Genomic DNA, 22543 nt, shown 5'->3' on the forward strand with positions numbered 1-22543 from the left:
CCAAAGTTCATTCATACACTATGGTAAACACTGATCTACTACCCAAGGCCTCAGAGATTTCTGAGGCCTCCTCACTGACACTACATTCATGGAATCTGGACCCATCCAGTTGGACTCTCAGCCATCATTCTGGGGTTCAAGAGCTCCCCCCTTCTCTGGTCAGCTGTCTTTGTGGTTTCACCAGCACAATCTTGACAACTTTGATCATCACTCCTCCATCTCTGACACTGGTCATAACTTCTTGTTGTTGCCCAATTGACGAGAGTGAATTTTGGAATCCCATAAATCAGAATGTATATATCAGTGCCAAATTTATTTTACTGCATCATCAGTGAATACTAGGACTGCAGATTTGCTTTAACAGAAGTGAAATATAAACACAAAGCAGGGGTGTACATATCTCAGACAAACATTGTCAGAATAATTTGTGAAACAAAACTACCAGGATTGTTAAATTCTAAATTTAGAATAACAAGTAGGTACACCAAAATAGTGACCATTGTCAGATTGAAGTGATCCTCATATGTGGGAATCAGCCATACTGAAAGATGGAATATACAAAATACACCAGATGTCTCAGTCCTACTGAGGTGATTTTTAGAGAGACACATCCAACATGGAAGGATGTTGGAGCTTTCACACAGAAAAAGTCTTGTTCTCATTCAAGTCTTGAAATTTTTTTAGAGCATTACTCTGAAAAACATCCCAAGAAAGTGTCCTGAAAGGTGAGGCTACTCATTGGAGAAAACACTAATATTTACCTTCACGTCTGCTTTTATCATCATTTTCCCTTTTCTCCTTTTAAACCATAGTCTAGTTTTCAAAACCGACCCAGTTCTTGGTGAAATTCATAGAGTTGTTAGGATGATAATTGAAAATGTTTTATACTGGATTGAACATAAAATTCTGGTTATTTTAACCTCACCTTATCTAACCCTTTTCACTTCCCACATGGATGTTTTGTTTTCAATAACTGCCTTTGTTTTGATGTTTTCAAAATATTGTAAGTTCAGTACAAGACAACTATGTCATAAATTGTAATTGGATAGAGATACAGAACATTCTATCAATTGTATACAATCGAAGGTTCCTGTAAAATGATACTTCTAGACTAAATCATATAGATATTCATACAAGCTCCACATAAGTACTCATGTTGTAGATATAAAGTTGAAGTATAAAGATTAATGGGGAGCAGAGGGCAGAGGTGAGCACCGGGTCCCCATCTTAGACCCGAATTCTTCCCACCTGCCCTCTCTCAGATCCCCTGGCTTGGGGACCTCAGCAAGGTCAACTCACCCCTGGACTGACGACCAAGCAACCAGGAGCCTGCACAGAGAGCTGGTCCACTTCTGCCCACACTCAGGGCAGAGGGCAGAGGACAGAGAGCAGAGAGCAGAGAGTATTGGATTTGCTTCCACTGAAAGGGAACCCTGGTTGCCTACCCAACAGGAGAGGAAGAGACTCTTTATACACCCACTGGAAGAAGTGATGGGAAAGACACAATATAAGAACACACTCAGCAACTGAAAAACAAATATGACACCAACAGAGTCTAGAGATTCTACACCAGTAAGACCTGAACACCCCAATGCAGATGAAGCAGAAAGGAATGACTTTAAAAAGACCTTCATGAAAATGATAGGGGCCCTCAGGGAGGATGTGAAAAACATGTAAAACAAGCTATTTAAAATTTAAATTTAAATTAAAAAAAGAAGTACAAAAAAACCCAAAGAAATGGAAGAAGAAAAACAAACCAAAAAATCCAACAAATACAAGAAAGGAAGGAAAACAAGAAAAATTAAAAGAAACAATTCAAACAGTGCAAGGGTTGAAAGCTGGCATGGAAACAATAAAATCACACAGTCTGAAGAAATGCTAGAAATTGAAAAACTGGGGAAATGGTCAGGTACTTCAGATGTAAGCATAACCAACAGAATACAAGAGATGGAAGAGAGAATCTCAGGTGTTGAAGACACACTAGAGAAATAGATTCATCTTAAGTCCAACAAATCCCTAACACAAAATATCCAGGAAATATGGCATACTGTGAAAAGACCAAACCTAAGAATACTAGGTACAGAAGAAGGTGAAGAAACCCAACTCAAAGGGACAGAAAACATATTCAACAAAGCCATAGAAGAAAACTTTCCCAACTTAAAGAAAGACATGTCAATGAAGATACAAAAAGCTTACAGAACACCAAATAGAGTGGACCACAAAAAAGTCCCCTCACCACATAATAATCAAGACCCAAGCATACAGAATAAAGAAAGAATATTTAGAGCAGCTAAGGAAAAAGGTCAAATAACCTATAAAGGCAAACCTATAAGTATTACAACTGACTTCTCCATGGAAACTCTGAAAGCCAGAAGGTCTTGGATCGATATTCTGTCAACACTAAGAAACCATGGATGCCATTCCAGACTACTACTATGCCCAGCAAAGCTTTTAATCAATATAGATGGAGAAAACAAGATATTCCATGACAAAACCAGATTTAAACAATACATATCCACTAACCCAGCCCTACAGAAAGTTCTGGAAGGAAAACTCCAATCCAAGGAAGTTAACTACAACCAGAAAAACATAGGCAAAAGATAACCCCACTTTACCAACAGCCATAAGAGAAAAGTTGTGGAAATCCATATAAAATTCCACCAAGAACAACCACTCCAAAACAAATGATAATGAGCAATAAAAGGTCATTAATATCCCTCAATATTAATGGTCTTAACTGGCCCATAAAAAGGCACAGGCTAACAGAATGGATTCGAAGATAGAACGCATCCTTCTGCTGCATACAAGAAACACACCTCAGCTTCAAAGACAGATGTTACCTCAGAGTTAAGGGTTGGGAAAAGATTTTCCAATCATATGGCCCCAAGAAACAAGCAGGAATAGTAATCCTAATACTAACAAACTAGACTTTAAAATGAAATCAATCAAAAAAGATGAAGGAAGTCATTTCATATTCATCACAGGAAAAATCCACCAAGATGAAGTCTCGATTCTGAAGATCTATACCCCAAACACAAAGGCATCCACATTTGTAAAAGAAATATTACTAAAACTCAAACCACACATAAAATCTCACACACTTATAGTGGGAGACCTCAACACCCCACTGTCACCACTAGACAAGATTACAAGACAGAAACTTAACAAAGAAACAAAGGAACTAATAGAAGTTATGACCCAATTGGGTTTGACAGACATCTATAGAACATTCCATCAAAACACAAAAGAATATACCTTCTTCTCAGCACCACATGGAACCTTCTCAACAATTGACCACATACTGGGCAACATAGCAAACCTCAACAGGTACAAAAAAATCGGAATAACTCCACGTATCTTATCAGACCACAATGCTTTAAAGCTAGAGTTCAGCAACAAAACAAATTGCAGAGACGATACAAACTCATGGAAATTGAATAATGCATAATTGCACCATTCCTGTTTCAAAGAAGAAATTTTAAAAAAGGAAATTAAAGACTTCTTAGAATTCAATGAGAATGAAGACACAACATACTCAAACTTACAGGACACTTTGAAAGCAGTACTAAGAGGAAAGTTCATAGCACTAAGTGCTCACATGAAGAAACTGGAGAAGAGTTACACTAGAGAATTAACAGCACAACTGAAAGCTCTAGAACAAAAAGAAGCAAACTCACCCTGGAGGAGTAGATGCCAGGAAATAATCAAATTGAGGGCTGAAATCAGTAAAGAAGAAACTAGGAAAACAATACAAAGAATCAATGTAACAAAGGGTTCGTTCTTTGAGAAAATCAACAAGATAGACAAACCTTTTTCCAAACTCACCAAAAAGAAGAATGTGAACATGCAAATTAACAAAATTAGGAATGAAAAGGGGGACATAACAACGGACACTGAGAAAATCCAGAGAATCATCAGGGCATATTTTGAAAACCTGTACTCCACAAAATTCAAAAATGCAAAGGAAATGCACAACTTTCTGGATAGATATCACCTGCCAAAATTAAACCAGGAACATATAAGCAATTTAAATAGACCTATAATGCCTAAGGAAATAGAAGCAGTCATCAAAAGTCTCCCAACCAAAAAAAAAAGCCCAGGGCCAAATGGTTTCAGTGCAGAATTTTACCAGAAATTCAAATAACAGATTATACCAAAGCTCATGAAAGAATTCCATGCAATAGAAGCAGAAGGGTCTTTGCCAAACTCTTTTTACAAGGCTTCAATAACATTGATACCCAAGCCACGCAAAAACACAACTAAGAAAAAGAACTTCAGACCACTTTCCCTCATGAACATTGATGCAAAAATACCCAATAAAATACTGGCAAATTGGATCCAAGAACACATCAGAAAACTCATCCACCATGATCAAGTAGGCTTCATTCCAGGATGCAAGGATGGTTCAACATATGAAAATCCATAAATGGAATCCACCATATAAACAAACTGAGAAACAAAAATCACATAATCATCTCACTAGATGCTGAGAAAGCCTTTGACAAAATCCAACACCCATTAATGATAAAAGTCTTGGAGAGATCTGGGATAGCAGGAACATACCTAAACATAATAAAATCTATATACAGCAAACCAACAGCCAGCATCAAACTGAATGGAGAGAAACTAAAGGCAGTTCCTATAAAACCAGGAACAAGACAAGGCTGTCCCCTCTCCCCATACCTCTTCATTATTGTACTCGAAGTTCTAGCTAGAGCAATAAGACAACAAAAGGAGATCAAGAGGATACAAATTGGAAAGGAAGAGGTAAAACTTTCACTATTTGCAGATGATATGATATTTTACATAAGTGGCCCAAAGAACTCTACCAGGGAACTCTTACAGCTGATTAACACCTTCATCAAAGTGGCAGGATACAAGATCAGCTCAAGAAAATCAGTAGCCCTTACTATATAAAGATGATAAGAAAGCTGAGAAAGAAATCAGAGTAACATCACCCTTTACATTTGCTACAAACATCAAATACCTTGGGGTAATGCTAACCAAACAAGTGAAAGACCTATATCACAAGAACTTTGAGTCTTTAAAGAAAGAAATTAAAGAAGACACCAGAAAATGGAAAGATCTCCAATGCCCTTGGATAGGTAGGATCAATATGGTAAAAATGGCAATCCTGCCAAAAGCAATCTACAGACTCAATGCAATCCCCATCAAAATTCCAGCACAATTCTTCACAGACCTTGAAAGAACAATTCTCAACTTTATATGAAAAAACAAAAAACCCAGGATAGCCAAGGCAACCTTGCTCAACAAAGTAACATGGAGGCATCACCATTCTTGACTTCAAGCTCTATTATAGAGCTACAGTCCTGAAAACAGCTTAGTATTAACACAAAAATAAACAGTTAGACCAGTGGAATCGAATTGAACACCCTGAGATTAATCCACAAACGTGTGAACACCTGATTTTCGACAAAGAAGCTAAAATTATTCAATGGAAAAAAGATAGCATCTTCAACAAATGGTGCTGGCATAACTGGATGCTGGCATGTAGAAGACTGCAGATAGATCCATGTCTATCGCCATGCACAAAGCTTAAGTCCAAATGGATCAAAGACCTCAACATAAATCCAGCCACACTGAACCTGTTAGAAGAGAAGTAGGAGGTACCCTTGAATGAATTGGTACAGGAGACCACTTCCTGAACATAACACCAGTAGCACAAACACTGAGATCGACAATTAATAAATGGGACCTCCTGAAACTGAGTAGCATCTGTAAGGCAAAGGACACAGTCAGCAAGACAAAAAGGCGCCCCACAGATTGGGAAAAGTTATTCACTAACCCAACATCTGACAGAGGGCTGATCTCAAAAATTTACAAAGAACTCAAGAAACAAGTCTCCAAAACACCAAAGGACCCAATTAAAAAGTGGGGGTCTAAATAGTGAATTCTCAATAGAGGAGTATAAAGTGGCTGAGAGACACTTAAGAAAGTGCTCAAAATCCTTAGCCATTAGTGCAATGCTAATCAAAACAACCCTGAGATATCATCTTACTCCTGTCAGAATGGCTAAAGTCAAAAACACCAGTGACAGCTTATGCATGAGAGGATGTGAAGAAGGGGGAACACTCGTCCACTGCTGGTGAGAGTGCAAACTTGTACTGACACTTTGGAAGTCAGTATGGAGATTCCTCAGAAAAATGGGAATCAGTCTACCACAAGACCCAGCAATTCCACTCTTAGGCATATACCCAAAAGATGCCCATTCACACAACAAGGATGTCTGTTCCACTATGTTCATAGCAGCATTATTTGTAATAGTCAGATCCTGGAAGCAACCTAGATGCCCCACAACTGAAGAGTGGATAGAGAAAATGTGGTACATTTACACAATGGAGTACTATTCAGCAGAAAAAAACAATGGAATCTTGAAATTCGCAGGTAAATGGATGGCACCAGAAGAAACTATCCTGAGTGAGGTAACCTAGTCACAAAAACACAAACACGGTATGTACTCACTCATATATGGATTTTAGACATGGATCAGGGGAGTACCAGCCTACAATCCCAGGGCTAGTGAGTCTGGGAAACAAGGAGGTTCCCAAGAGATATGCATTATACCCCAGAGAAGTGGACTGAGGCAAGATCTCCTGAGCAGATTGGGAAGATGGGGGGAGGAAAGAGATAACCAGGAAAAAGAGAGGGGAATAAAAGGAGGGGAGAAGAAGATATGGGGGAGTAGGAAGGTTGAGTAGGGGGTAAGAATAGAGGAGATCAGGATGAGAGATACCATAATATATGGATTCATTATAGCTTTGAGGAGAGAGCTGACACTAATGAGATTTCCAGAGATCTACAAGGATAACACCAACTTGAAAACTAAGCAATAGCAGAGACACTACATTTATAGCCCTTACCTTATGATAAGGTTGATGACTAACTTATATGCCATCCTAGAACCTTCATCCAGTAACTGTTGGAAGCAGAGACAGATACTCACAGCTAAACACTGAACCGACCCCTTGGAACCCAGTGACAGAGATGGAGGAATGATGAACAAAGGTGTCAAGATCGTGCTGGTGAAACCCACAAAGACAGCTGACAGGACAAGGGGGAGCTCTTGAACCACAGAATGATGGCTGAGAGGCCAACAGGGGACTGATCCAGACTCCATGAATGTAGTGTCAGTGAGGAGGCCTCAGAAATCTCTGGGGCCTTGGGTAGTAGATTAGTGTTGACCATGGTTTACAAATGAACTTTGGGAGCCCACTCCACATGGAGGGGTGCTCTCTCAGCCCAGACACAGGAGGAAGGGCATAGATCCTGCCCTGGATGAAATGACAGACTCTGGAGATTCCCCCAAGGAGGGACTCACCCTCCCTTGGGAATGATGTAGGGATTGGGCTGGGGCTGGCGGTCCTGGGGGAAGGCTGGTGGAGGAACAAGGGAGGAGGGGTGGGAGAGGGAGCTGGAATTGACATTTGAAGCATGCATGTTTCTAATTTAAATAAAAACATTAAAAAAAGATTAATGGGGAATCTCATGTAAGGTGAGGTAGAGCTCATACTGTCATAGAGGGAGCCAGCCAGAAAGATATATGGAGGGCAGCAAAAAGCACGTCTTGCAGAAATTAAAATTCTCTGGAAGAGTTTTGTAGTTAATCAAAGAAAATTAACAATTTCTGCTCCCAGTTTGGGAAATAATATTAAATTATTTTTCAATGCATTTTTATTAAAAATATGATAAAACAATGATGAGAAGGGCAAATAGGGAGGTCAAAGGAAGAATTGGGAAATAGATGAAGGAAGGACAGGAATGAAAAGCCTAGTCCTCTGATTCCTGCTTATACATGTTGTCAATTTGTACATTTCATTCATCCAAAACTCTCACAGATTCATGTTGTTCTAAACTAAATTACTCTCTTTCCCAGTATTATTAAGAAAATAAATATATTGCTCTCATTTCCTAATGAACATACAAAGAAAAAAAAACAAAAACCTATGTGTTTAAAAAAAGTTTTTAAAACCCACAAACCTTTTCTAATAAATTTTCTTAGGAAAAAATGATTGTGAGTGTAATCTATACTACAAAAGTCCTTGAAACTATGACCCACTATTCTGTAACCATGTACTAGCGGACACAGGTCACCATAACATTCTGACCAATCTGAAATTACTAAGGAGTTGACCAGCAAGTCATGACAATAGCAGGAAATACCCCAGCTGGAGACTCCCCTGTGGTGTTCTAATTTCTACAGAGTTTCCTCTTTGATATAATTTGTTTGAAATTCTTTTTATCATTCTTTTCATTTTGCATAATTAAGAGAATTTCCCCTTTTCTTTTCCAAGTTTTTAGAAGACAAAAGAAAATCATTAGTAATGCTCTTCAGTTGTCTGACAAAGAATCGCTTTGAGAAAGTCTAACTTACTAGTAAAACACATTTGATCCTGTGTATTGGTTTAACTTTAATGTTGTAACAATGTAGTTAATTTCCCAGTCTCTCAGAATCTCACTGTTGAGGACTGCTCTTTATTCTTTTGGTTTTTTTCTACCAGCAGTAAGAACATGGCGCTATTCACACCCATTTTATATGACAGAGTTCAGCAAGGGCTGCATATTAGTTAGTGACAAATTCACAGAGGAAAGCGAACTGAATCTGAAAACACCAGGCGATTTAGTCTAAGGTCTTTTAAAGAACTCAAAAGGGTCTCTGAGGCTGAAGGATGTGGATCTATCCTGACTTTTGTTTATGAGAAGGTGAAATAATCTGGTTCTGTGAGCCAGGGACTATGTCACTCTTGTCCTCACTTGTCTCATTTACAGAGTGAGAAAATTGGATGACACGACTTTCACGTTCCCTATGCTCTGTGACAGTGTGACCTGCCTTCCTTCTGTTTCATGGGTCTCACGCCTCTCTCCACCAGGGAATATAAAGGAGTTTCTAAGTCCAGGTCATCGTGGGATCAGCTAAGCAGAAACTGAAAAAAGTGGCAGAAGGTACTTGGACAGAAACAAGTACGGCTCTGTCTTTCTTTCTCAGTGCTCCTGAACTTGACCCGCTTTCCTTGGATTACTCATCTTTAGTTCCTCCCATGTAGGCTCTTTATCACTCCTCTAGATGACCAGGTGTCTTCTCAGTTTTCTTCTCTGGCCATTGAGAGAGTTGGAATTCCTTCAGCTCCCTGGGTGTTCCTATCCCTAAAAAATATCTTTAGAAAACTCTTCCAAAATATTTGTTTGAGTAATTTTGTTGTCTTGGTAATTATAAACACTATATTTTGACATTAAAATTCGAACAGTGTCCCTGTATAAACTGAACATTTAAATGGAATGGAACGGAATTTAAAAGATTTTTTATTACTTACCTAATATGTACATATGTTTTACTTGCGTGTCTGAGTAACACATGCATGCAGCTCCAACAGAGGCCAGAATAGGACATGGGATCCCCTTGAACCAGAGTTACAGATAGTTGCTAGCTGCCATGTGGGTGCTAGGAACTGAACCCTGGTGGTCTGAAAGAGCATCCAGTGTTCTTAAGTACTAAAGCATCTCTCCATCCCTAAGAGAAAAATTTTATGTTTAAGCAATAATTCTAGATGGCTGTGTTTACTATTCTAAGTGTGTTCCTAATCCAAAGATATCAATACTGAGAGTATTTGAATGGGTTATTAACATTAATATACATAAAAAGAGTGTCTTAGAGTTTTATTATAAGGGAAAACATTTAATTGAGGGTGGCTTACAGTTCAGGGGTTTAGTCCATTTTCATCATGTTTGCCAGCATGATAGTATGGTACTGGAGAGAGGGATGAAAGATCTTTATCTATATCCATGTGCAACAGGAAGAGAATTAACCATTGGGCCTGGCTTGCATATCTAGGACCTCAAAACCCGCCCCCAGTGGCATTTCTTCCAATCAAGTCACACCTACTCCAACAAGGTCATGCCACCAGTTAATGTCATTCCTTATGAGTCCATGGAGGCCATTTGCTTTCAAACTGCCACAAAGAATTTAAACTATGTTTTATTTAAAAAAACTATGTTTTATTCAGAATTCAGAATCTGTGGCAAAAAAAAAGCCAATACATATCAGCTAACACCTTACTCCCATCCAAGTACTAACCAGGCCCGACCCTGCTTAGCTTCCGAGATCAGACGAGATTCAGGGTGGTATGGCCGTAGATCAGCTAACACCTTACTAAAGTCATAAATTTATCCTTATAAAATCAAGATAGTCACTAGATAGTGCCAGGAACCTCTGAATTATGAGTTTTCTTGATTTGATGGTCTTGACAGCTATGAGAGTGCCAGTCAGGAATTTTATAAAATATTTGTTGAGTTTATTTTGACTATGGTTATATTTTCTGGGAGTGGGGGATGACTTACCAAGGTAAATGCTCTTTTTGGGTTATAGAGTTTTAGATTTTGTTTGCTATGCTAACACACCACCCTAGCTCATTATTTAAAATTAGATTAGATGTTAGCAATGAAAAAGATTTTGCTGATAATTTTATTTAATGTCTACCTCCCCTAGAAACAGAAGGCAAGTCCCATGTAGAAGCTCTGAGTTGTTGTGTCTGTCACTCTTAACCCTCATCCTGTGTCTGAAGCTTGGGAGTCAGTGGTAGATAGCAGAAAAATCTGAAACCCTTCTGAGAATAGGAAGCAAAAAATGGAGTCGTCCCATATGAGTAACTTAGAATAAACTCTCTGGCCTGAATCAGCCATTTTAACTAGGGATATCTGACCTCTTCAAATGTAAAAACATTAATAAAACAAACTGTCATTGAAGATCTTTGATATAATCAAATAAACTGCTAATGAAAGACAAAATAATGCTACTTAAGGGGGCCAGAAATATGTTTTGGCATTTCTGAATATTCAAGCATTAACCCACATTTTCTACCAATGGAGACTCTTTGATGATGTTCTTAGGAAGAGTTCAGTCATCTTTGCAAAGCTGCTACACCTTTTCTTTTATTAGTTTTTAACATCAGGTTTATTCATTGCCTCTGCTTTCCTGTGATATCATTGCAAATGAATATGTGCTGCCATTTTCTCTTTCATTAATTTATTAATCTGTCCACTCATATATTTATTCTAATATTAAGTGGATACTTTCTGGGAGGTTGCAGTACTCTTTGTGGAAGTGTGCCTGGAGTAAACAACTGCAAAGGAGAAAAGACTTGTTTTGCTTGTGATTTCAGTGGGAAGGGTGTGGTGGAGCTGCTCACATCATGACAGACCTGAAGGAGAGGAGAGAAGCAGCAGGACATGAGCCATGTGACTGACCTCCTTCAAACATGCTGTAGCACTAATTCTATTGTTCTTAATAATAAAAACTTGGACATTGGGGTTAAAACTGAAGATCAGAGAAGCAAACCAGCCAGACACTAGAGTTCCCACCTCTGTCAATACTGAGACTACATCCTCAGACAGCTTAGACTGCACTTCTCCTCAGACTCATCTCTCTCTTGTCTCCCCTCACCTTATATTTCTGTCTCCTCCCACCCATATCACTCCTGTCTCCACCTCCCTAGTGCTGGGATTAAAGGCATGCGATTCCCAAATGCTAGGATCACCTTTGTGTGAGCTTAGTTTCTCCTTTAAACAGATTGAATCTCGAGTTGTCCAGGGTGGCCTTGAACTCACAGAGATCTGTCTGCCTACAAGAAGGGCAAAACAAAATATTTTAAATGAGCCATGAGAAAAGAAACTCTTCTGATCTGATTTAAGTGGCAATGATAACTTCAACTAGCACATGAATGGCACATTGAAGAGAAGGTGCCCGAAGAATCAGTGAAAGGCCACTAAAATATCAACATTTCCAAACATTAAAAAGCATCCTATGACCTTGAACAACATACAATGCTGTTTCTTTTTCCCCATAAAAAATGTATAATGTGTTTAACTGAGTTTTCTAGAAAGACATGAAAAGCTCAAAATATTTAATGATGTGCAAAGAAAAGAAGAGAAGATCAGAGGGAAGAAGAAAAAATGAAATGGGAAGAAAATCACCCATAGGAGTCATAGATTAAGGAGGAACTGTAATTTCTAAGAATTTACCTAGTTATGGGTCATTGGGGTGGCTCAGTGGGTAAAGGTGCTTGCTGCCAAGCCTGAGGAGCAGAGTCTGATCTTTAAGACCAACAAGGTACATGGAGAGAACCAACTCCTACAGGTTGTCTTCTGACCTCCACGTGATTGCTGCAGTATGTGAGTCCCCTCCCCCAACTAAAATAAGCATTGTAAAAAAAAAAAAAAGCACATTGTTGAGATTTCCATGATGTTCCCTGAGCCTGAAAAGTAGGGGTTTGAGATGTATATTTGGGGATGGCAACCTACAGTTGAGTATTCTATATATTTTGACCAATTGAATTTTCTGTAATAGTCTCTTTCTGCTACAAAGCATCTTTGATGAGTGCTGAAAGTTAGAATATCTGTGACTAAGGACAAGTGTTTATAATGAAAATAGAAACCCTCCCTACTGGTTTGGTGAAGTGGCAGTGGTAGGCTGTCCTGTAGGATCCATGGCCTCATCAGTCATGGACAGTGTATTAAGTTTACAATACATGGACAGTGCTTTAGGCCTTAGGTACAATTATATGGATATTGTTTACCCTCAGGATGTAAGTGCCATTGTTGCTTTTCTTGGGATATTTTGCTGTTCTGATCATTGTTATTATTTGTAGGCATTATAGCTGGCCTAACTACTGATTGCTTTTATCTTTTGAGAGCTTGTATAGCACCTTCCATTAGTGTGGAAGCTAGTTCTAAAGATGGCTAGGAGGCTTTTTTGTCAGCACCTTCCTGATTTCTTCAAGTTTTGTGTCTGACATGTGTGATGTCTTCAGTAATAGAGTTTTACAATCAATGTCCGGGAGACAGCCAAGAGCAATGAGAATGCCCTATATTATTTTGGGGGTCTCTTGAACTTCCCTGACGAACAACATGAAGGAAGGTTTCCTGTGTCTGCTGCTGTGATATTTATGAGCTAGTCTATGGCCCTTGGGTGTGTGTGGGGGGGGGAAGAATTATCACTCCAACTGGTATAGCTTCATTTAAACTACTTCCCCACCAGATCTGAGGCTCACTCCTATATCAAGTCAGTGGCAAAAATCTTGTGGCTCCTGTTCCCTTGCCTTGGCCAGGTTAATTCTGTCACATCAATTCAGAAACATTTTACAGTTACAGTATAACTGTCATGAAGAAAAATCATGGTGGACATTCAAGAGTGGTTTGAGAACACTGGCTTTTAATCCTTATAAAAATACTCACTGTTAAAGAAATTTGAAATTATAAATAAAAAAGGGTTTGTATTAGTCAAGGCTCTCTAAGGAAACAAAATGGTGTGTGTGTTGGGGGAGGATAGCTATAGAGAGTGGAGAACATGACAGAGAGAGAAAGAGACGCAGAAACAGAAACATAGATGGCAAGACAGGGAGAGACAGTTTGGAATATAAAAAGTGTATAGACTGAGCTGGCACTATAGCAAAGCCAAAGAGCAGACAGTGCTTCTAGTCTGAACACAGAAGTCTGGGAACCAAGAGGAATGATGGTAGATATTCTAGTCTTAAAGCTGATTGGTCAATACTGAGGAGTATCCAGGTGTTCATTTTTAAGTCCAAAAGCTAACCAAAAAGAAGGAATAAGAGAAGAAGAAGAAAGGACAAAAAAAGAGCTGTGTCCAACACCTATAAAACAATAGTACACACACACACACACACACACACACACACACACACATTCATGTGAGGATCAACATTTTCTAGCCTTCAGCTGACTCTGTGAGACTGGATTACATTAGTGAGAGCAGTCTTTTTTTACTCAATAGAATGGTCCAGGTGTTGATCACTCTTCACAGGCTTTGTAAGTTTGTCTCAAAATACAGCAGAAGCAGTTCCATAGACACATTTAGGTCTTAAAGGGATAATGCTAAGGGTATACTGATCTAGAGCATACATAGTCTAATTTTTTAACTTTAAGTGGTCATCACTAAGAACCAGTTTCTTATTCTTCAGATGTCCAAAAGGTGGTGCTCAGCGTTCATTTACTATATAAGTGACCAGGCTTACTATTTTTTTAATTGACTCATTTTGTGAAGAAAAATAAGTATAACAACCCTACAGCAGCAATAAAAGACAAAGTGAGAAGCTGAAAATGGTTGTTCATGAGCCAGAAACTATATAGCATAGAAACAACAACCAAGGCACTGAAAATATTTGGTGTTCGAATCTTAATTATATAACCTCTGACATGTATGCAACTAGATAAGATACTTCATCTTCAAAATTTTAGTTTCTTCCCCTAAAAATATCAAAATAAACAACACTGCATCTTCTCATTATTATTACTTGAAATTATAAACACAAAAGCTTCTTACACAGACTTGATCACATAGTAACATATCAACATATGCAAATCCTGTTGACATCATTGTTATAGTATTTCATTTGTCTGTCTCATTATCTGTAGCACGTATGGAATATGCTATTTTTACTATAATCCCAGCAATAGATCAAAATACATGACCTAAGTTTTTAAATACACCAGAAGGATATTTTTCTGAGTATTCAGTAGTAAAATATTTATGAGTGGATTTAAAGTGTGTGGTGATCATTTATTTATTGTTGTATTTATGGTGTGTCTGTGTGTTCTTGTATGTGTCAACACACATACAAGAGCACACACGTGCAGACCAAAGAATTGCCTAGAGTGTTGGTTCTCACTCTCTGCCTTTGTTGTTTGCCACAGGGATTATACCATGCTACCTCACACAAAGGCTTCCAGGCATTCTTATTTCCACCTCCAGCTGACTAGAGGGACATGGGGATTGCAGACAGGACTACATGGCCTACCTTGGTGTGGGTTCTGGAAATTCAGATTCAAGTGGTCATGTGCTTGTGGGGCTAGTACCCTACCCACCACACCATCATTCCGTCCTGTGCCTTGACTCTTCAGAGGGATATTTTCACTACCTTTGGATAAAGCTGTTGTTAGTATATAGGCGACATTTAAAATTTTCATCTCTTGCACATAAATCTTTTGTGGGATATATTGCCGTTGGTGATTTATCCCTGTTCATTACAGTTCTGAAGGGAAATTCATGATGAATATGTGAGTGGAGGCAATTGTATGTTTGGTATTACCTAGCTATGGCTATTTCCTGCTAATGAATTCTGAGGATAAAGACTGATTTTTTTTTAAGAATGATTACCGTGTTCATTTCCTAGTAACATACCTTGCAAGTTATAATTAAAATGTTCAGCTAAAATAAACCTCTGCTCTTCTATTAAATTTATGAGCTAAAGAGAATATTTCTACATATATTTGCTGACAAGAATAGTTTTAGGGCAGTGTTTTGGTGATTTTCTAATATTGCATTGAGACTTAGTTGTCTCAGGACTCCAGGGATATTTGACAATGCTGTTTACTTATCAACCATTTTCTTTTTAAAAGAGAGCCTCATAAATAATAAAGTGCTATTTTTATAATTACTTAATGTCTAACACAAGACATTACTATGACCCTACAGGATAATATCCAGTGACAATAAAAGTCTAAGAGAGGTGGGGGATACAACATTTTCCCAAAATCACTTCCCTCAAGCCTTACTGTAAAGAATTACATAATCTCCAGACCAGTGAAATGAGCAAAGATGGGAAGACTTAAGGTATTGTGAAAAAGAGCAGCAACTTCAAAATAAACTATAAATGCTACAGAAAACTGAAGGCAATGTTGATTTATAGCATTAAGGCAAAGATAATAACTAGTGGGTTTTAGCCTGAGAATAGTATATAAGAAGTGTGTAAAGCTGTAAATGAACTCATGGATTTAAAGGTTCTCACAAGCCTTATTTAGTGAGAGATTGGAAATTTTCTATAAAAACATGTACTATTATAAGACTAAGTCTGTGTGAAAATTTGTTTAGCTACCATTCTAAAGAGAAAATTAAAATATTTCTAGGATATTAAGGTAAAAAATGAAATACTTCTACAGAACTAGAAGTCAAAGAGTTATATAACACTTTATAGCCTACATAAAATAATGTGTTTAGACAGTCACAATTAATCTGAATGTGGTTATTTTCCACGAAGATAGAAATTTTTTAGATGAGATCAAAATATAGACACAACTCAAGTTTGTTTACAGGTTGAATCAGGTGGACAATCCTCATCTCCAATTCCAATGCCCCGTTTTACCTCCAGCTTTGCAGGTGACAGTCTGATGTGGCCTCTCCTTCCCTCTGCCCCCATATCAGAGGTCTATACAGATTCTCCTGGTACACCCAGCTTCCCTCCCTCCTGTGGACCCTCTCAGACCTCCCCTTCTAGCCCATTGTCATCACTTAGTGTTAAGTCCCAACATCTAGAAACAAGTTCTACCCTGGGTTCCCTATGACCACACCTGGTAGAATCTTGGAAGCATTTCCTACTAAGCAACCGATAGCCACCACACTCTACTAAGATCCATAAAGGGTAACAGAAATCAAGGGAAAAGAAAAAACACACAACAAACACAATCCTACACAGCACCTAGAATTATAATCATCCCAAATCCAGATGCCTAGATACCAACATAAAAACACAGTAACATCAAGGACACTATGTCTTCACTAGGGTCCAACAATCCTACTATGGTAAGCCCTGAGAATTAAAACAGCCGAAGCACAAGACAAGGGCTTCCGAATAGCTATGATGAATACGATCAAAGACCTTAAGAGGAAATGATTAAATCTGTTAATAAAACCAATGAATACACAAATGAATAGTGGAATGAAGAAAAATGTTCAATAAACTAAATGGGAATGAAATCAATAAGAAAACCCAGACTGAAGAAACAGTGGAGGTGGAAGAAAGAATCTTGGGCATTGAAGACAAAATAGAAGAAATGGATACACCAGTAAAAAAATACATTATATCTAAAAACACTCACCCAAAAATCTGGGACACTATGAAAACTAACAAATCTACAAAGATCTGGAAAGCCACTAAAGGTTTCAGAGCAAAGATTGGCCAGTAATAATACTATTGAGTATGTAAAAGAGTATTCTCCTATCTGGTTGTTGTCTGCAGCGGGAGGTGGTGGGGTGCTTGAATTACTATACATGGGGTCCCCTCTACATTCAGAGAGCAGTGCCTTTCTCGATTGTCACTCTTTTTCTTGACACATGGTCTTTCGCAGAACCTGGAGTGCTGCTAACTGGCAAGGTTGGATAGCCAGAGAACTCCCAGGGATCTTCTTGCGTGACCCCCCTTTCTCTCCCCGCCATCGCCCCCATCCTTCAATCTTCCCCTAACATTGGGCTTACTTAAATCCTTTTTCAGAATTTAGCTACTTAGATAGGTCTGGTCCAGGGAAGGCAGTTTCCCTGTGGTAAAGTCAACTATGCCACATAGCAAACCTAATAAAGGGACTGACCTCTGTTCCTAATAACTTCCACACTCCCGTAGGAGGTTATAGAAAGGGCTGGGAATATATAGTAATAGTAATGACCAGATGTTAACTTGAGTTTATGGGGCATACAGAAGCATCACTTTGTAAGAATTACTTTGATAGATTGAGTTACTTGTGTCTATCTTGAACTCTGGAGGATTTTTTTTTTTGTCCAGAGAAACATCTAAATGGTGGCACTGAATTATATTCAAGTCAAGTGCTAAGGGTTCTTAGAATACCCATGTACATTATAACCCCTCAATGGCAGACAACATTTTCCAAACACATCTGTTCAAATTTGACTGTACACAGCACTGAAGGACTGTAGTTACAGGAGAAAATTTGCCCTGAGTTATAATTTGAAAAGGAGAGCATGAAAAATTATTCAGTCAGGGGAACCTTGTGGCAATATTTGTTTGTGATCTAACAAATAAAGCATGACTGAAGATCAGAGTGTTGAGCTAGTCACACTAGTTAGTCATAGACACCAGGCAGTGGTGGCACACACCTTTAATACCAGAACTAGGGAGGCAAAGGCAGGTGGATCTCTTAGTTCAAGGCCACTCCTGGCTACAGGAGATTGAATCAGTCCAAAAAAGAAACCGAGTCAAGCAGTGGTGGCTCACACCTTTAATCCCAGTACCTGGGAGTCACACACCTTTAATCCAGCACTAGGGAGGTAGAGACTGGAGTGAAATGGCTGGGAGGGGAGAGGAATATAAGGCAGGAGACAGGAGCTCATTGCATTCAGTCTGAGGCTTCATAGGGACAGGATCTCCCCTTTGGTCTGAGGATTCAGTGGAGGTAAGAGATCTCTCTTGTGGCTGGCTCCTTTACTTCTCTGACTTTTTTTTTTTTTGGTTTTTACCAGGCAGGGTTTCTCTGTATTGTTTTGGAGGCTGTCAGTCCAGCCTGGCCTCGAACTCACAGAGATCCGCCTGCCTCTGCCTCCCGAGTGCTGGGATTAAAGGCGTGGGCCACCACCGCCCGGCTACTTCTCTGACTTTTCAGCACTTAAACGCAGATATCTGACTCCAGGTTTTTATTATTAAGACCGATTAGAATTTGTGTTACAGAATCTGGGAGTGTTTGGCATTTGTGAGGGGAATAAGCAAAGACGCTTTGCTGTGGATCAAGCAGTTTGAAGGAATAAGGTATTTCATAAAAAAATAGGGACTTTGGAAAGTCTGCGTCCCCTGGGAGCTTATTGATGTCGGTTATATCCTTTTAGTTAATTAAGGTACACAAGGTTTCAGAGTTTATTTCTTTGAACTAGTTTAAATAGAATGAAGTAGAGTGAGACTTTTTCCTCTGAGATTGAGGCAAAAAAAAAAAGAAATCTTTTTTCCCTTTAAGAAACTTATATTTTGTTCCTATGGCCTTTGTATAAATGTGGTTTCAAAAATATGCTGAGGTAATGAGAAAATTTAAATCCTAAGAGAAAAGCTGTATTCATTCATGGGGCTATGTAATTCGGAATTAGAGAAAATAAGTAGAAAGAAAAGAGAGAGTCAGGGCTCTTGGATCAGCTTTAGTCCCATAGAGGTAGCTGGTATGCTTCTAGTAGGAGAACCAGAACAGAGAGAGAGAGGAAGGGAGGTGAAGCTGTGAACAGGTTCATTTCTAAAACCCTTCCCCACGCACTATCCAAGCTGCATATACGATAGCATACCTTATTTTTCTATTAGTGTTTTGCATCTTGATAGGTTCCTGGCAATCAAGGCCCAATAAATGTATCTTGAACATTTAAATGTATATCACTGATTAAAGATTTCATTCATTAAAAGACTGAGAAGACGTCATTCATTTCCGTCGGTCCTCGGGGTTCACAGCTCCGGCTTCGTCACCACCATCCCTCCGCTGGTGACGCCCCCGCAAAGGCTTCACCTTCGCCGAGGCCTCCGCTCCAGTGACTGGATTATTGTCTTTCAGTGGGTCTTTCCGGCTCACCGCAACCATTGACACCATGTCGAGTTATTCTAGCGACCGAGACCGCGGCCGGGATCGAGGATTTGGTGCACCAAGATTCGGAGGAATTAGAACACGACCACTCTCTGGAAAGAAGTTTGGAAATCCTGGGGAGAAACTAGCTAAGAAGACGTGGAATCTTGATGAGCTGCCCAAATTTGAGAAGAATTTTTATCAGGAACACTCTGATTCTGCAAGGTGCACCACACAAGAGGTAGATACATATAGAAGAAGCAAGGAAATTATAGTTCGGGGTCACAACTGTCCAAAACCTGTTCTGAATTTTTATGAAGCAAACTTCCCTGCAACTGTCATGGATGTGATTGCAAGGCAGAACTTCACTGAACCCACTGCTATTCAAGCTCAGGGCTGGCCGTTTGCTCTCAGTGGATTGGATATGGTTGGAGTAGCTCAGACTGGACCTGGGAAAACATTATCTTATTTGCCGCCTGCCATTGTCCACATAAATCATCAGCCATTGCTAGAGAGAGGTGACGGGCCTATTTGCTTGGTGCTGTTACCAACACGGGAACTGGCCCAACAAGTGCAGCAAGTTGATGCTGAGTACTGTAGAGCCTATGCCCTGAAGTCTACTTGCATCTATGGTGGCGCTCCCAAGGGACCACAGATTCGTGATTTGGAAAGAGGTGTGGAAATCTGTATTGCGACACCTGTAAGACTGATTGACTTTTTGGAGTGTAGGAAAACCAACCTGAGAAGAACAACTTACCTTGTCCTTGATGAAGCTGATAGAATGCTTGATATGGGATTTGAACCCCAATATGTTTTGGGGGGATTTTCTTTCATTTTGGTGTTTTATTTTTACAGAAAAACTAAAGTTGACTACTTGCCATTCTTTGATTTAGGACTTAGGAGAGGAAATCCGAAGGCCCTTAAGATGATCTGTCTTTAAGAATTTAGAGGCAGTGGATTTTATAAACGTGTCAGTAACTTTCAGCATCAAGGATAACATGGTGACTGTTCTCTTTTGCAAAACAGTTTAAGTGCTGGCATACTTTATTCTTAACCAAAATGCACAAAGTTGACTTAGCCCAAGAGCTGCACACTGTGTCCTTAGTGTAGCTTACTTTGTAGGTTCTAGTCCTCACCAACTTGCCAGGGTTCCTACAGCCACACTTGTAGTCAGGAATGTCTCCACATTATTTTAGGGCATTTTAAAGGTCTTCAGATTGTAGGCTAGTCAGGACTCCAACACAAGAAACCCTCAAAATTAATAATCAGGCATTATAATCACAAGCTCAGTTTTAAGAAAAGTTCTTCAGGTTATATTTGACGTGCTAGCTGCTAGAAAGATCGGAGGATAGCCATAGATTTAAGTGGGCTTGCCAACAGCTTTATTTTAGAATGGAGCTAAGTAGGTATAAATGTCTTCCCAGAAACTGGTGTGTTTTGCCCAGGGAAAAGGTCTCAAAGAATTTTCATTTATTTAATTTTTGTTTTCTTTTTTGAAAAACAGGCTTTGATGTTAATTCCTCATTTATAAAATGTAAAACAAATTAGAATGTGCTGGGAGTGGGAGCTGGGATTAACATCAAATGTTTTCCAGGGCTAATACATTGAAAACTGGTTCATCTAGAGTACCCTGAGTGGTTTTCAATGGCATGGCTAGTCAAATTCATGATTTTTAATTATAGGGGTATATTGGAGCATTTATTATATACTTAATATTGGCCTTCATTTTGTAAATATGGAGATGATTGTGGGGCTTGAAAAAAAGTTACCTTTGGAATTTTAAAAGACAGTCCACTTTTTTCAGCATGTGTGTTGTTTCCAGCCTGTGGTTGTCTTAACTAATAAAGGTGGTTTTCTCCCCCTTCCCCCAAAAAGATAGTGAGAATATATTCTCAGAGAGAAAAACATTAGAAGAACACAAACTTCAGAAAACAAACTACATGACCATACAACTCTAAGCCTTCTTTCCATGAGACGGCTCTATTTTAAGTATGGCTTTCGTCTTTCCTGATTGCTGCCAGGGCTTCCAGGTACTGTGGAAACTGGAATATTTAATTCTGCAGGGGATAATTAAGTTCACTGGCCCAATTTGTCTGAGCCTGGATTTATATATCAACTGAAAACTAATTTTATACTCATTTCCATCACAGACAAATGCCTCTGTGATATTCACCAAAGTCAAATTGACACCTCTGCTCCCAAGTGAGCTGATGTATTGCATTAGCATCTCCTAATGTCATTAGTGCTCACTGGCAGGCTGATGACAGCAACATGTTTCAATTTTGTAGGAATGGAAAGGACAGGAACCTTTTCTACCCTTTTATTTGATAACCTTTACTCTTTCCATAGGGCCACAAGAATGTCCTTTCTTCCTCAGTTGGAGCTTTCCTTTCTCTATTCCCTCTGTTCATTGATAGGGAAAGTGCTGGTTCTTGATTCTCTTAAATCTAGCATATAATATGTTCATCTTTCTTTATGACTTTTGTCATCGTTATTTTTCCTAGCTAGTACTAGGCTGGAGTCAAAGTCATTGGACTGTCAGGATCTGTGGTTAACATGGAAAATGAAGCAGCAGCCCTGGGTATTGTTTCTTCCCATAAACCCTCATTTTGTTCCACACTACACCAACCCTGCTCTATGTTCATAACACCATTCCACTTCTTTACATTTTGATTTTTCAAACATCATAGATAGATCATTAGGATACTAACTGAAATCAAGCATGATTTCCTTTCCAATTACTATAGAAACACTCTGGAGAACTTCCTTCACCCGGTGCCTCTTCCCCCGTTACATTCAGGAACTCTCCAAGTGGAGAGTTTGGTCTCCCTTTTAATTTATTTGATTCATTATTAGGGTAATTGTAACATTAAGTGTTTGTGAAAAATAAAGGACACAAAGAATTACAAACTGTGTTTATGTTATACCTATATCTCCAAAAGTATTCTATGTTTTTGCTTTATGTATATGATGAACACATATAAAGTAAACACCTGTGACCATATCTGAGCCTCCGAGGTATTAGAGGCATTACAGAAATTACTTAGGTATAACTCCATCCTCAAAAAGCCCACATTTTCTCTTGAAGTAAGGTTTTTATAATTTTACTTAATTATGGTTGTGTTTCAAGGTCTAAATGCGATTACCGAGCACATGTGTGTGTTTAACTACATGTAGTGATCATGCATTAGTGTTTCCA

At 38.9% G+C, this 22543-nt stretch overlaps 1 protein-coding gene across 1 annotated transcript; it reads left to right on the forward strand.

The window, feature by feature from the left end:
• The first annotated feature begins 19358 nt into the window (after positions 1-19358).
• LOC101827370 (probable ATP-dependent RNA helicase DDX5) lies at positions 19359-20284 on the forward strand. The gene has a single exon (XM_040744968.1). It carries the CDS (start codon positions 19370-19372, stop codon positions 20282-20284), a length of 915 nt encoding a protein of 304 aa, XP_040600902.1. The 5' UTR covers positions 19359-19369.
• The last annotated feature ends 2259 nt before the right edge of the window (positions 20285-22543 follow it).

Source organism: Mesocricetus auratus, unplaced genomic scaffold (assembly GCF_017639785.1).
Source record: "Mesocricetus auratus isolate SY011 unplaced genomic scaffold, BCM_Maur_2.0 Super-Scaffold_100004, whole genome shotgun sequence".
NCBI classification, from domain to species: domain Eukaryota; kingdom Metazoa; phylum Chordata; class Mammalia; order Rodentia; family Cricetidae; genus Mesocricetus; species Mesocricetus auratus.

Bases quoted from the DNA above. Each gene is read 5' to 3' on its own strand.
- LOC101827370 (XM_040744968.1), top strand. From the start codon at position 19,370: ATGTCGAGTTATTCTAGCGACCGAGACCGCGGCCGGGATCGAGGATTT.